Below are 14,462 nucleotides of genomic sequence, written 5' to 3' on the forward strand. Positions count from 1 at the left end.
CGACCTGCCCAGGCTCGGCGGGCTTCTTGGGAGACACGTCGTGGCTGTAGGTGGCCATAGCGTGATCTCGCCACTCTACCCCGAGATCAGTTAAACACACACAGACATCTCCTTCCAGCTTATTCATGCGGTTGCTGCTGCTTCTCCTTCTTTCTTTCTTGTTACAAATATTAAGTCCTTAATCCAGCCAGAAAATGTTTTCTATGTGAACGTACGCTGAGGGCTGAGGCGTAAATTGGGTTATTTCCCTCTAATCAGCGATTTCCCCGTAACCTTTTCTTGGGTCACCGACCATCTCTTCGCCGGGGGCTGCTAGCGTCGACAGACCCCAGGGCCTGTGTGCATATTTGTTATTGGAGGAAGAAGAGCCTTTGATTGTCTCCTGACGTTCCTGGCACGCTTCTCCCTAAGATGAGGGGACACCCTCCGGGCGAGTCGAGCCTTATAGTCTGCAACGCGCCAGCCGCACAGCTGCCGGGCCGGCCGGCGTCCCTGGAAGGGCCCCATCGCTCGGCGGCTCTGTGACTCCAGCCTGGTTGTTGACCCAGCTCGGAGCGGTTCCTATTCTTCAGTCCACTTTTCACAAGAGCAGAGACTCCCGCCCTGAGGCACACTGCGCGCCTCGGGCTGCTGCCCCGGCGTGTCCTGGGTGGCTTGGTTGCTGTGATTCCCGGTGTAATTCCCAGGGTCTGGGGAAGACTGCTTCTGACGGGAAGTAATTCAATGTTTCTAGTGGGGGAAGAATGACTCACTTTTATCGGTGTAGTTAGTTCAGCCACGTCAGGAGGGAACTCGAGTGCCAGGCGGCGGTTTCCCCCACCCTCCCCTGCCTCTGGTCCAGTCTAATGCTGGCTCCACCCAGTCCTCCTCCCCTCCCCAGGGACCCATAACCTGCCCCCAGCTTCTCACCCACATCTCTGCTCCCCCTCCCTACCACACAGACGCACGGAGCTGAGCCCTCCCAAGACTGGACTCTTCTGCTGGGTCATCCGTCTCATTAATAACCACCCACGTGGTTGCTGCTGTTGCCGTGGCAACCCGTCCACGCTACCTCCCGTAGCCCCCTACCTTTAATTAGCTTGTCCTGTTGCATTCCGCCCAACAGTGTGGGGAGGTGGCTGTTATTTTTCCCATTTCAGAGATAAGTGGATGGTGGCTTAGAGGTGTCGACTCGCTCCAGCCAAGTGGTAAGTGGGAGTAGGAATCTGAACCCCAGTCGTCTGCTTCGGTTTAAACCCCCTATGACACTTTCTCTCTTCCCTCATCGCAGTCCCCAGGCCCTAACTGTGGATCGGCCGTACACAGCTGACACCACGCATCACAGGAGGACACCTGCCTGAGGACATATAATCCTGCCTGGCAGGGACAGCTGAAACTCAGTCCCCTTGAAGTTTTGCTTACATCATTGCTCTGCTTCTAGCCAAGCCCTGCTAAGAGGAAGGAGCCTCGGTCCCTTCGACAAGGCACAGCAGAGGAGACCGTGCTTTGTTAACTGGCCAGCCCTTTGAAAACTCCTGGCTATTTTCCATGGGTGGCGGGGGACACTCTGTATAACTTAACTCCGTACCTCCATGACTCACTGCTCTCCCAGACTCGTCCAGAAGAAGTTTACTTCTGTGGCTGGAACTAGAACACACTCAGCCCTCTCCGCAGAAAAGCAGAGAAGAGATTTCTCGATGTGGACAGAGCTGGTATTAGCTGCCAAGGACGCTGCGGGCTCCTTTGCGTTCGAGGTGGGTGGAGGCCCGTGGCCGGTGGGAAGCGTGCTTTAGGGCGAGGGAGCACTCGGTGGGGAGGACTCCCCTCTGGCCCTTCTGAGAATGCCAAGATGGAGACCCGAGCTTGCAGCGCCATGGGCCCTGCCAGACCCCAGAGCACGGATGGAGGAGACGGGCCGACCTACAGTTAAGTGAAGCGGCAACTCGACTGTCAAATTTTATGCCGAATATAAACCTCAGAGAGGAAAATTTATAGCCATACGTCTTCAGGACCAAACAGATTTTGACTTATTTCTCTTTGTGTATATATATATGTATATATATAGTATATATATAGTAAAAGTACTATATATATATATATATATATATATATAGTACTTTTACAAACGGGATTTCGAAGTGTGACCCTCGTCTTGCCGAGCTAAGACGGAGGTGTGATCTAGCAAGGACGGAGAGCAGGCGGAGCGGGCCGGGCGGGGCAGGAGCCCTGTGCCGGGTGCGGGGCAGGCCGATAAGCGTGCCCCGGGCACCCGGGAGCGAGGGGAGATCCTGTGTCAGAGTCTCCAACAGGAATGCAGCCATCGGTCTGACACGCGCATCAGCACGGGGCACATCCCGGGCACTGCGTGTGGCACTTGAGAAGCAAACGAGGTCTCCGCCCACAGGTAACTCACGGTCTCGGCGCAGCCCAGCTGTCACGTAACCACCCCGGCCCGCTTTGCCTGTCGGTCCCAACGTCTGGGCTCTGCCGGTTCGGACGTGTCCTCCCGCTACTAAGTGACGGCGGTGCTGGAGTATATCGGTGCGCACATAGCTGCTCTTACACACATCCCATGTGAGTTCCTTGTTTTCGGGATGAAGAAACGTGGTCAGTTGCAGTCTGTGAAGAGTTAGCGAGCGCCTGCTATGCATGCGCCAGCTGGCGCGGGACACACAGGGGAATGAGCTCAGCCCCTCCGGGAAACCGCGGCTCGGGCGCCGCTGTGATTTGTACCCTGGAGGTCAGAGCAAGCGACTGGCAGCATTGGATGTGCGGACGGTAAGCGCTGGGGGGCGGGGCTAATCCCGTTCAACGCACATGCTGCCATGTGTCAATCAGGCCCCTGGACACCGGAATGAACGAGTTCAACTTCCTCCCTCCCAGGAGCTAACTGTGAGAGACCGAGGACAGTAATATCGGCTAACGCTTACCGAGCACTCCTCGTTACTAAACACTTCCACGCGCTTCACGCGCAGGAGCTCAATCGTTGGCTAACTCGGCTCCACGAGATGGATACCGAAATGTTACTCCTGTTTTACAGACGAGGAGACTGAGGCATCCAGAGGCTCAGTAACTCTCCCAAGATCACTCAGGTCCGCTAGGTAAGAGACGAATAAACAACCTAACTATTTATTAATTTTGGAATAAATCTTGTATGCAAACACGAGGCTCTTCAGGCAGACGAAATACGGCAACAAATGGACCGCTGGCCCGCCGTGGGACACGTCGCCGCCAGAAAACAAGCGGCCACGCTGGTGGCACTGGCAGACGGCTGTGCCTGTCACTGCTGAACACAGAGAACTCAGAGGCAAGGGATCCGGCAGAGCAGCGGCTTTCGCCTGTCCACGTGCGCCGGGCTGCGGTCCGCTGAGGACATTGGGTTCTGGAACGCCCGGAGTTAGAATCCCCTGGAAAATTACACCCGAGCCAGGGGGTAAATCTCCTTAATTATGTAATCCAGTCGAGGCCGTCGCCAGCAGCCAGTGAGCGATGGGAGGGCTGCTTGGGCCCCCGGCTTCGGCTTGGCCTCCCCTGGCCCTGCAGGGCGGCTGAGAGCTGCAGAGAAGGCGTTTCCTGGTCTGCGTCATGCTCTCCTGAGGGGCACAATGCATTCCCTCTGCCAGGCAGGTCCCCCATTTAAAAACGACATAGCCGATTATCTCGGTCTTTCCTTGAGGTGGCTGTGATGTTGGGATTTATAGTAGGAAACGCCCTGCATCTGTGTTTGGCCTTCACCCCCTTCCTGGCCAGAGTTCTTAAACCCTGGGCTTTTCCTGAGCATGAGAGTGATAAAGATGAAAGAGTCTTTTGTTATTCACGACAAGCCCTTTCAGCCACACCTGAGTTTGTGAATGAGGCCAGGTTTGGAAAGTCCTTGGAGAAACACACAATGGGGGCTGACTGCCAAGAGATCCAGCCTAGAGGTTAGAGGGTTGAAACTTTCAGCCCCCTCCCGTCTCTGCAGAGAAAAGGGGGCTGGGGGTGCAATGACTCACCGCAGCTGACTTAATCAATCCTATGGAGCGAAGCCTCTTAAAGACCGCTGGGTGCGGATTCCGAGAGCTTCCGGGTTGGCAGACAAGGACAGGGACCCTGCGTGTGTCTTCACACGCTGCTCATGTGTAACCTTCAGCACCCTGTGTAATAAGTCGGTCATAGGGACCTGCGTTCCTGAGTTCTGTGAGCCACTCTAGCAAACTATCAAACCCGAGGAGGAGATCGTGAAATTTCGGTTCACAGCCGGTCAGTCAGAAGCACAGGTGACACGCGGGACTTGCGACCGACACCTGAAGTGGCAGCAGCCCTGCGGGGCCGAGCTCTCAACCTGTGGGATGTGGTGCTATCTCCAGAGAGACAGTGTCAGAATTGAGTTGACTTGTAGGACAGCCAGCTGGTGTTGGAGCATGGCCTGGTGTGGGGACCCCCCCCATCTGTGAGTGGAGAACGAAACACTTTTCCCTTTCAGCAGATGGCCCACCTCTGACGGAGGTTACAACCTGTCACCTACGGAGCTACGGGCAGCTCTCAAGTGAGTAGTTTCTTTAGGATGGGAGGGACACGGTTCTGCCTGGAACCGGGCCCTGGGGCTCACCAGGACGCCAGCCCGCACGCTGTACATTTTTCTGCATTCCTGGTACAGTTCGTAGCTTATCCTTCTGGTGGGAACCTGTGAACTCCCTCCCCTGCCCAACTAACTGATCCGTCTCGCTAGATGTTTCTACTACAGTCTTCTGATCGGAAAAAAAAGCTTCTCAGCCTCTACGAAGGACCAGAGATGGGAAAACGGGAAGGAGATCCAGAGGTGAAGGGATAATTTTTTAAAGCATTCATTCATTCATTTGTTCGTGCATTCATTCATTCGTTCGTTCGTGCATTCATTCATTCGTTCGTTCGTGCATTCATTCATTCGTTCGTTCGTGCACTCATTCGACAAGGGTTTACGGAGGCCCTGCTCGGCCTCCCGCCCCGCGTGAGGCGCTGGGACCCAGTCAGGAGTGAGACACGTGGTCTGCGCTCTCGGGGCTTCAGTCTACTGAGGGATGCTGGGAAGGCAACAAAATATTCGATTACGGATTAAAATCGATGCCGCGGAGGATAAATGTAGAAAATAGGACAGAGACGAAGGTAGGGGGCAAACCCACTCTATTTTTATGGTCCACAAAGAAGGTCGTGTTTAAATCAAGCAGGAGGCTTGAAGAATTCACCCTGGGCGGCCTGTCCAGGCAGGCAAAACGCTTTCCTTTGAGATGCTGCGGTAAAGAGAGACTTGGGAGTTCGAGAAATTAATCAGGGTCCCGTGGAATACCGGGGGAAGGAGGGCATTAGGGAACGAGACGAGAGAAGTGAGCAGGAGCCATGGGGGGAAATCTTGGATTTTATTCCAAGCGCGGTGAGAAGTCACAGGAAGGTAACACGTTGTGACGACGCCTCCTCAGAAGCCACGTGACACCACTTCCAGAGGGGAGGAAAGGGTGCTGGAGTGGGGAGCAGTAAGGGAGGAGAATTCGCTTTCCTCTGAGACCTCTGTGCCCGGCTGCAAATTACGGACGTCAAGGATGGGATTCGCAATTCTGGGATCGGCACAATTAATACAACGAAACGACCTTCCAAGGAGAACTTGAAGAAGGAATGTTTTAAAGGGAAGTTCTGGTTGGAGTAGACGTGAGATCTTCAGATACAATTCGCCTCCCGCTGAGCTTCCTCTAGTGGCCCAGCCAGAGTGAGGCAGGTCCAAAGAAGTACATGTCGACTGAGCGCCGACTCCACGCTCAGCTCGGCGATGGATGCGGTGGTAGCTGCAAAAAAGTGGGCGTGGTCTCTGTCCTCAAAGGCTTTGCGGGACCTCACGGGAGGGATGGCAGAAAGAGTACACTGGAACGACCCCATAACAGTGAGCCAAAATGCATATAATCACCTCTGTTTTCTGTTTCTAATTGACACAGCGCACACAGGGTCAAATGGATCAATGGATGAGAATTTAGAGGGGTCATTTATGAGTCATGAGCGAGTCCGGGCCACGCAAGCAGCTGAGCAGGATGCTGAGATTCTCCTAGGTGCTGCTAGTCCCCTCCCCAAGATGATCCCAGACACCTGGAATAGAGCAGCCGGCTGGGCTGGCCTGTCCCCCCGCACCCTATGCTTTTGTCATGGGGAATCCTGACAGTCAGGTCATGCCCCAGACTTTCAGCTTTCTCACAGAGGTGGGGGCCTGTCCCCAATGTCACGCTGCCCCTTTTGAATGCCAGCCACGGACGAGGAAGAACATTGGGGCTGCGCAAAGCTTGCGTGGAGAACGCTGCGGTGCTCGGGCTTCGGCGCCTCGGGGGTTGCAGGCTGGCACGTTAGCATTCCGAGTCCGGGCCCGTCACCTTGAGAAAGGCCTGTGACCTTCTACTCAGATGAACAAGGCAGCGTCGTCTCGCTCCAACGGGTCGACCCATTCTCCTGGTGGAGTGCCGCCTTGCCCGAGAAAATAAAGCCCATCAGAAAGATCCCAACTGTCCTCGTGGAGGCCGCCGAGGGTTCGGCTCCGCCTTCGGTTAGAGAAAATGCAGAACGTGGCGGTCCCACAGATTCTTCCCCGGGATCGGCAGGTAACAATGGGGCTTGGAAGCGGGGCTGGTGGACTGGGGGGAGGAGGCCGCGTTCTCTTCGCCTGGGATTCAGTTCTTCATCCCACGGGCAGCAGCTGGTGATCAGCCAGGGCACCGTCACGGAAAGTCCTAGGACTTTGCATAGCCGTTACGCAAGACAGGTTGAGGCCCGCGCCTGCTCGTAGCTCAGCACACTCGACCTGCCTCACGCTTCCCGGGTCTCGGGCCTGGGGCGAAGCTGTTGCTGTGTTTCCTGCTCACCTCGCAGTATCTTGAATACACCAACCAGAAGGGAGTGCGTTTCTGGTTTCCATGAGGGATCTTTAATGGCTGAGCTCGGCTGCTGGCTGTCCTGACCAGGGAGCCACCTGCCCCTTAGACCTCCCATTTCAGGGCGGCTTCCTCCAAAGGGGGCTTGGCCCTCGCTTCCCGGTTCTGATGTTCCCTACGATGCCAACGCCTCGCTGCCCATCGGAGTGCGAATCGGACCGAAGACAAAGATGGGAAAATGTGTTGTCCCCCTGGCTGATGCCGGGAAAGAACGTGAGACGCCACACCCGGCACCCACGACCCGTCCCCTCTAACTGAAGGCGTGGGTGGCGGAGCCCTCGGAGTCTTCCCGTGGGACCGTTGGGCTCTTTCTGCTGGGCCCTCTTTTATTTGACACGGTGGCACTCCCCCAGGAGGGCCCCCGGCTTCCAGAGGCGGGGTGTCCATGGGTTCTTTCCTCTCCCAGGTGTGAAGCAAGATACTCAGGAGATGGTCGTCAACAAGGAGTTGAAGTTGCGGCCTGAGGTGCGCAGCTGTCGGAGCGGCAAGACCTTTGAGCGTGGGTCCCCCCGCCTGCTGGCTGTGTGACACCACAGAAGGTAACCTCTTTGAATCAAAGTTTCCTTCCCCATAAGATGAATTTAGTGTCAACCTACGAGGCTGTCGGAGAGAATCAAATGACATGAAACACAGATGCTCCTTGACTTATGATGGGTTTACACTTGATAAGCCCTTTGTAAGTTGAAAAATGTCATAAGGAGAAAATGCGTTGAATCCACCGAGCCTACAGACCGTCACAGCTCAGCCCAGCCTGCTCGAAACATGCTCAGAATGCTCACACCAGCCCACAGCTGGCAATCATCCTGAGGTTCACACCGGAAACCATCGCCTTCCTCCACTTCTCACTAGATGGGTGTTTTGTAAACATGAGGGGATGTGAAAACACGAGGCACAATATCCAAAAGCAGCTGGCCACGCAGGACGCGGCAGAGCCTCGGCCGTGTCGCCTGGCTGCGGGGAGCTGTGGCCCACCGCGCTGCCTCGCGTCATGAGAGAGCGTTGGGACACACGGCGCGAGCCCAGGAGAAGGTCAGCTCTCAGGATCTGAGCACGATTTCTTCTGAACGCATATAACTTTCCCAAGGAAGCAAAGTCAAAAGCATTAAACGTAAAGGGAATATCTTCAAGACGAGCGATCTGGGTCGGGCACCAAGGGCCACGTGGATGGGAACCAGTCCTGTTAGGCACACTGCTAAGGCAGGTGACCGCTTGCCTGCCCCCACCCAGCTGCCACGGCTCCCGCTCTGTGGTGTGACAATGCCTGTAGACACACGGTTTCTCATTTCAGCCCCCTGACCTGCAGGCATAGGGCCCGAGGCTTAGCACTTTTCAAGGGTCCATTGAAACATGTGACACGTGAGGAAAATGTAAACTCAAAACATGGAAAGGAACGGCAATGTCGAGAAAAGGAAATTGACATTTAAGCAGATATCTGAAAAATACGTTTCTATCAACTAGTCAACTCTTACCAGGCGGCTTGTCAGGGACTTGTAACCCTTGGTAAGGCTGCACCTTGATACGCCTGATGCAGTGAAGGACAAGCCCTCCGAAAGGACATCCTTAGGGCCGGCGAGGTACCCAGAGCGGTGAGAATGTGATCCGGGAGCAAAGGCCTTTCCTCCTCCCACAGTTTTAACCCACGTCCGTCTGTTACAGTCCAGCATCGCACCTCTGGTCGATGGGGTCGCTAAACGCTCTTGTCACTTCTCCCTCCAGCATCCTGCACCTGACCCACAGAAGCTACAGAAGGTGAACTGGCTCCGGTTCTGTTCAACTCCGGGAGTAGATACTCCCACTTTCTGCGTGCTCTGGGGAATGTCTATGTCTCGGGAAGGTCACCTGCACGCCCCTCCTCCCCATCACTCCCTCCTGTCCTTCTAGTCTGCGGGCTGTGGTATCTCTGGGGCGCTCGTTCTTCGCAGGCGTTTATCGAATCGTGAGAAGGCTCCCTGGTCCGGCGGGCCTGAGCTGGTGCTCAGAGGCTTTGAGAAGACAGGTGGGCGACGTGCCAGGCTCCCACCTCGCCTCTGCTCCGCTGTCTGCTTCTCCACGTGAGGATCTGTGTAATGAGACCACGTATGACATCCGGGAGAGTGGGTGACCGACGAGGCCCAGTTTTCACATACGGTGCTTCTGACGGCACTTCCGATGACTCTGGGACACAGTGTATCACACACGCTCAGTTAGGAGATACAGTCGCAACCCACTCAGTGGGAGAGGTCGGCCGGCCTTGGCTTGTTCCTTCCAAGCTGACAAAACTTTTCAAGTTTGGAAAGCAACCGGATGCACTCGCCCGATGAAATGTTGCATGAATGACACGCGCGCAGACAAAAGGTAACGGCGCTCTCCCATCTCAGGAACGGAAAGCCCCTCGAGGTTGGTTTTTCTCCAGCCGATCATCCCGCTTTTCCTACGAGGCTTTCGGTGGTGGCGGTTGAGGACCATGGCAGCACGAGGAAATTTCCTTGTTCTTTAAAAGGGAGGCAAGGTAAGACTGCTCCCCCTTTTCTTGCCTCCCCACGTCACTGCGTGAGTAGACGATGCCCGGACCCGTTGCAGCGACCTGGACACCGTGAGAACAAATGCCTACGGGTCGAGGATGGCGGAGGGAGAAAACGCCAAGAACACGGGTCCTCGGTGACAGTTTTTGAGCTGCTCACTTCAGTAACTTAAGAAGGTTTCTGCTCTGGGAGCTCTTATTGTCACTCGGGGCCACCTCAGGTACGATCCGCTGTCACAGAAGCCTGCTAGCAGCCGAGTGAAGCTCCTCGCACATGCCCACATTCCCGTCCTGCTTGGAGAGGCCTGGGAGGAGGCGTCACAGAGCGAAGGCCGCCTCAGAGGGCAGGTCCCTCACCAGAGCTTTTCAAGCCAGTGCACAAAGCGGGGCAGGAGAGAGAGAGAGAGAACAGTCCCCGTGGGACTGGGCAGCGCCTGAGGCCGCCGGCCAGAGAGCGGAAATGCACTTGACTTCCTGTGTCTTCGTTTCTGAGATTCACGTATATTTTTCATTCATTTCCTAACATTTTTTTTTTTCACGTGTAATGCTTTACCTCCTTTCCAGGTAAATGATTATTTTTTTCCAAGTAGATTATTTAACTCCCCCTGCCAGGCGCATTTTCAAGGGAAAGCCGTCGTGCACTGAGGCGTGGCAGTGCGCCCCACGGGGCCCGGGCAGGTGGGCCGCTCCTTCCCCCTTCCCGGAGCATGTGGACAGCACCTGCAGAGGCCCCGGTGCCTGTCACACACGTGAAAGGGGCCGAGCCAGAGGAAGGACCACCGGAGGCTGGAGCCACTTCCTCTCCCTCTGAACCCTCCGCCTGGAAGCTCCAGGCAGGTGGTGGTGGCACAGCCCAGCACAGGCCACATTCCTGCCTCAGGTGAGGTCTGTGTAGGTGAATTTCCACATTGCCTAGGTGACTTGTGAAGAGGTTGAGTCTTCACAGCTGAGAGCCCAAGTGACTTGCCCCAGGGCTATTGCTTAATACCAGGGACCAGCTGGCAGGCTGGGTTCCAATCAGGTGTGAAAGGACAAATCCTCGACCTTGACCCTGTCCTGGGTAGGCTCGTCCTGCCCCCACCCCCAGGTTCCTTTGCGATGGAGTCTGTGAGATCGGCATCAGCACAGGGAGGCAGCGACTCAGCCTGTCCTGGTCCCTCTGCATCCCGAGCCCAGCTGTGTCGGGCGCAGCATGAGCTCAGGCAGCATTTCCGAGGCACGCGGAAGGCCAGGCGAGGGCGGGGCGCCCTGAGAGCATCTGGGCTCTAAAAGGCGTGTGGACAGTGGGGAGAACCTCAGGTGTCAGGAAGCTGCTGCTCAGGGAGGCAGGTGTGGCCCACGCGAGAGGTGCCGCCCAGGTCCTGGGTGTACTTGTGGGGCGCACGCAGCTCAGCCTGCCAGCCTGGGTCCGCGGTCCTGGCCTGTCACTGCTCCCGTGAGCCCAGCACAGCCCTGGGCTCCGTCCCCCCAGCGCCCCACGCACGGCCCGGCCGGGGCTGACGCTGACGCCACGGCTGTCCTCGGTCCCTGTTCAGCTCCCTCTTCTCATCCGATCACCCGGCAAACTTTCCGGGCACCCGTCAACTGGAAGGGGGTGGTAGCCACATCCGGGAGGGAAGGTCGTGGGGAAGCCCCGGGACTATTCCTGTGGGAGGAGGTTTGCATGGCAGTGACAACTGTACTACATACATCCTGAAAAGGGTGTGCCCGGAACACCGGCTGGGTGACTGAATGGGAACTGGTGACAGCTGTAGACTCTAGAGCTCTCCTCCATAAAAGAGGCTAATGGTCAACGATAGGCCTTTATGGGGTTGTTCTGAGGCTTAAAATAGATAATGTACGCATGGGGCTCGGTGTGTACAGTGACAAATGCCAATTGTTTACATTTTGCTTCTCCCTGTCGTCTCTCTTGCCCGACTTGATGAGTTCTTCACCTCCTGACAGGCTAGGTGTACTTGTGGGGAGCAAAGACAAGGAATGGCAGGCGGCAGAGACATTCTTCCGTGTAAGTCGCCAGATAAATTAAAAGTCGCCACTGCTTCCTGAAGACCAGGCATTTCTCATACTGCAGTGCTTTCGAAGGTCCTCTGCCTGGGACACTCGGCCAGCAGGAGGAGGAGCCTAGTCTCCCTCCCCTCTCCTGGCAGCAGGGGCGTGCTTCTAACGAAGAGAAGGCAGTGGCGGTGACATCGTGACACTCTGGGGCCACACCAGCAAAGGCGATCCGGAGGGGCTGTGTGGGGGGCGAGGCCCCCTGGCAATGCACAGGAGCCCCGGCTGCCCCGGCCGCCCCCCACCCATCCCCCCGGCCCAGGCACCAGACACGAGAACGAGAAAGCCTTCTAAAGGACCCCGCCCAAGCCACCGACTGGTCAGAGCAGGTCACAGCAGCCCCGCTCAGCCGCTCCCAAACTGCTGACCCACAAACAAGTTACTGCCGTTCGAAGCCTCTGAAACGTGGGCTGATTCACCACGCACTGAAGGCAACAAATACGCACTGCTACCCAGGAACTGCGTGGTTGGTACTGTCGTCTGTTTTACGAGTGAAGAAATAAGGTTGAGAGAGCTCGAGAAACATGTATCAGATGCCACAGGAAGACGCTGAGCAGGGCAACAAGCGTGTGACCACGTGGCTCTGGAGTCGTGCCCCGTCTCCCGCACGGGGGACTGCCTCGTTAGACTCCGGAGGAGGCTGAGAACATGGGTAAAAACGCCTTTTCCTGTGTCTGCCCTACAAGCATCTCCACGTTCTAGGACGAAACACACGATCACAGGTCACACGGCGTTCGGAAGGCCAGCACCTGCCCGACACGCTCCTGGCTCGCTGCCGGCAACCGACCTGGGGGGCTGACCGGGTGCTCTGTGCCTCGCAGGGCCCTCGGAAGGGTGCTGGGCTCACGCCGGCCTCAGGGAGGGGCCCGCCGGTCTGGCCGAGGCTGAGGCCGGTAGCCGGCTCCAAAGCCCAGCTCAGGGCAGGTCACGGGGAGCCACATGGTGTGCAGAGCAAGGTGGCGGAGGACAGAACGAGCAAGGCCGAGGGACGTGAGAGGTGGCGCTCCGTGACCAAAGCTCCAAAGAGCACAGGAAAACATTCATGGGGGACCGATGAGTGTCCCCCGGAGACACGCTGTAGGAGCTGCCGCTGCTGCCGAGGGAAGCGACCTGTGCGCTGGGAGCCCGAGGGACTCACACGCCACGGTCCCCCGTGAGGACCTGTCACAACCTCGGAGCCGCCGCACGCCTACGACGCGCACACGCGCGCGTGTCCCTCAGGGTCTGTTCCTGTAACCGGCGAGCACCGTCATGGGCCACCGGCATCGATGGCGGGACATGTGAAATGGAAATTAAACCTCGTCCCTGTCCCAGAGGAGCCTGGGGTTGGGAGGGAACGACACCCCCTCGTGTGCTGGCCCTACCCTGGGCCACCGACTTAGGTCATCTCGTTTCATGTGGACGCCGACCCCATGCAATAGGCCTTCTTATCTTTGTGAGAAACGAAGCTTGGAGAAATTCAATGACATGCTTGGAGTGACGCAGGGCGAGCGGGTGCTCGGGTTTTCACGGGGTCAGTCTGGTCCCAAGGCCACTACAGACCCGCCCTCGGCAAGCGGGTTCCTGTTGCACCTCTGTGTGCGGCTGAGACTGCAGAGGACCGGGGGCGGGGGTGGGGGATCAGGGGGCAAGTTCTGCCGTGGGAGAGAGCCGAGGGGCCGCGGCATCACGGTGATCCGCCTGGGCTGTGTGGACGGGGAGGAGCTCGGTGTTGGAGAGGGGACAGCGTGCCAGGGAGCAGTAAAGGGAGGCGGCCGGCAGGGACAGGCCAGGGCTGGACCTGAGGGGTCGCCGTGTTTCTCGTCAAAGGCGTGGGGACGGAGCCTGTGGGCAGCAGGAAGCGCTGAGGCTTCTAAGCAGGAGGGAGAGTGACTCGTTCAGACCCGCCTTTTAGGACGGTCGCCTGTGGCCCCAGGGAGCACGGCTGGAGCGTGGCGGGTCTGGCCCCTTTCACTGGGCTGCGGCACTGACCTGAACTTCCGAATTCCCATGCGGGGTACATGACCGAGTCGCCCCCTTGCTGGCGAAACCTCATTCCCCCTCCGGGCCCCAGCCGGGTAAAGATATTCCTCAGCTCAAAACGCCGCCAGAGTTTTCCCTGACAGCCAAAGCCCAGGCCCTTAGACCGCCCAGCCAGCTGCGCCGGGCCCACCCGATTGCTCGAGGCCGCCCTCCTCCTCCGCCCTCCTCCTCCGCCCTCTCCGCCCGTCCCGGCCTCTGGCTCCGAGTGTCAGGCACCACGTCCCCCGCCAGTCCAGGCTCCGGCTTGGGGCCTCTGCTCCGCCGCCCTTGTGTCCCCGCCCCTCCTCTCACCATTAGGACAGACTCCCCCCTGCCAGTCTCCTTACTGGAGGGATTTGCTCCCGGCGTGAGGCCCCCTGACTTCGCTGATCGGGTGGCCTGCCCGGCCCTCCCCCCGCATCCTGGCCCTGTCCGCCAGCTCCGCTTCTCCACGGCACCTGCCCGCTCTGCCGTGCACCCGACGCCTCACACAGACCCCTAACACACACCAGACACCTCGGAGCTGTGGCCCTTCCTGGGGTGCACGTCGGCCCCCACTTCCCGCAGGATCAGTCACCTCGTAACGAAACGTTTACAAGCAAAACGAAACAAAAATCACCGGCTTTGGCAAATGCGTCCAACTATCTGCTAAAACAGTTCTTGAGTCTTAGTTTTCACTTCGCGGTCTTCACGTTCCTATAATTACGTGAGCCTGGGTCATCGAAAAATCACGTCTAAAAAGCCGAAAAGGAGCCGTCTGCCCACGGAACCCGACAAGCCACACGCGCTCGCTGCTGCCCGGTCTGACGTCCCTGACTTGCCAGCCTCGACGAAATGACAGAGCGTCCACCCGCCAAAGTCAGAGGCAGGGACCTTGAGGCGTCGTGGGAACTGCCCTCTCGGAGGCCCCTTTGCTCACGGGGACGCGTCCTGCTCTCGGCCAATCTAGTCGCCTCGACGCAAACACTCGGGTCGCACTGAAGCCAGGGGTCTTTGTGACGCAGCCT

General features: G+C 57.6%; 1 protein-coding gene across 1 annotated transcript; it reads left to right on the plus strand.

Annotated features, from left to right (window-relative positions):
• Positions 1-2,628: 2,628 nt before the first annotated feature.
• Positions 2,629-7,964, plus strand: LOC120617494 (uncharacterized). Its single transcript, XM_039881120.1, has 5 exons — positions 2,629-2,757; positions 3,276-3,375; positions 4,445-4,507; positions 6,354-6,572; positions 7,309-7,964. The coding sequence occupies exons 1-5, from the start codon at positions 2,629-2,631 to the stop codon at positions 7,428-7,430; spliced, it is 633 nt and encodes a 210-aa protein (XP_039737054.1). The 3' UTR covers positions 7,431-7,964.
• Positions 7,965-14,462: the final 6,498 nt, after the last annotated feature.

This window comes from Pteropus medius, unplaced genomic scaffold (genome assembly GCF_902729225.1).
Source record: "Pteropus medius unplaced genomic scaffold, Ma_sr-lr_union100, whole genome shotgun sequence".
NCBI classification, from domain to species: Eukaryota; Metazoa; Chordata; class Mammalia; order Chiroptera; family Pteropodidae; genus Pteropus; species Pteropus medius.

What these genes read in the sequence shown, in the direction of transcription:
- LOC120617494 (XM_039881120.1), top strand. Translation starts at nt 2,629, where the DNA reads ATGCGCCAGCTGGCGCGGGACACACAGGGGAATGAGCTCAGCCCCTCC. An exon ending in CAGCATTGGATGTGCGGACG is followed by an intron (nt 2,758 to 3,275) that starts GTAAGCGCTGGG and finishes TGCTGAACACAG; the next exon opens with AGAACTCAGAGGCAAGGGAT. An exon ending in TGGGTTCTGGAACGCCCGGA is followed by an intron (nt 3,376 to 4,444) that starts GTTAGAATCCCC and finishes TTTCCCTTTCAG; the next exon opens with CAGATGGCCCACCTCTGACG.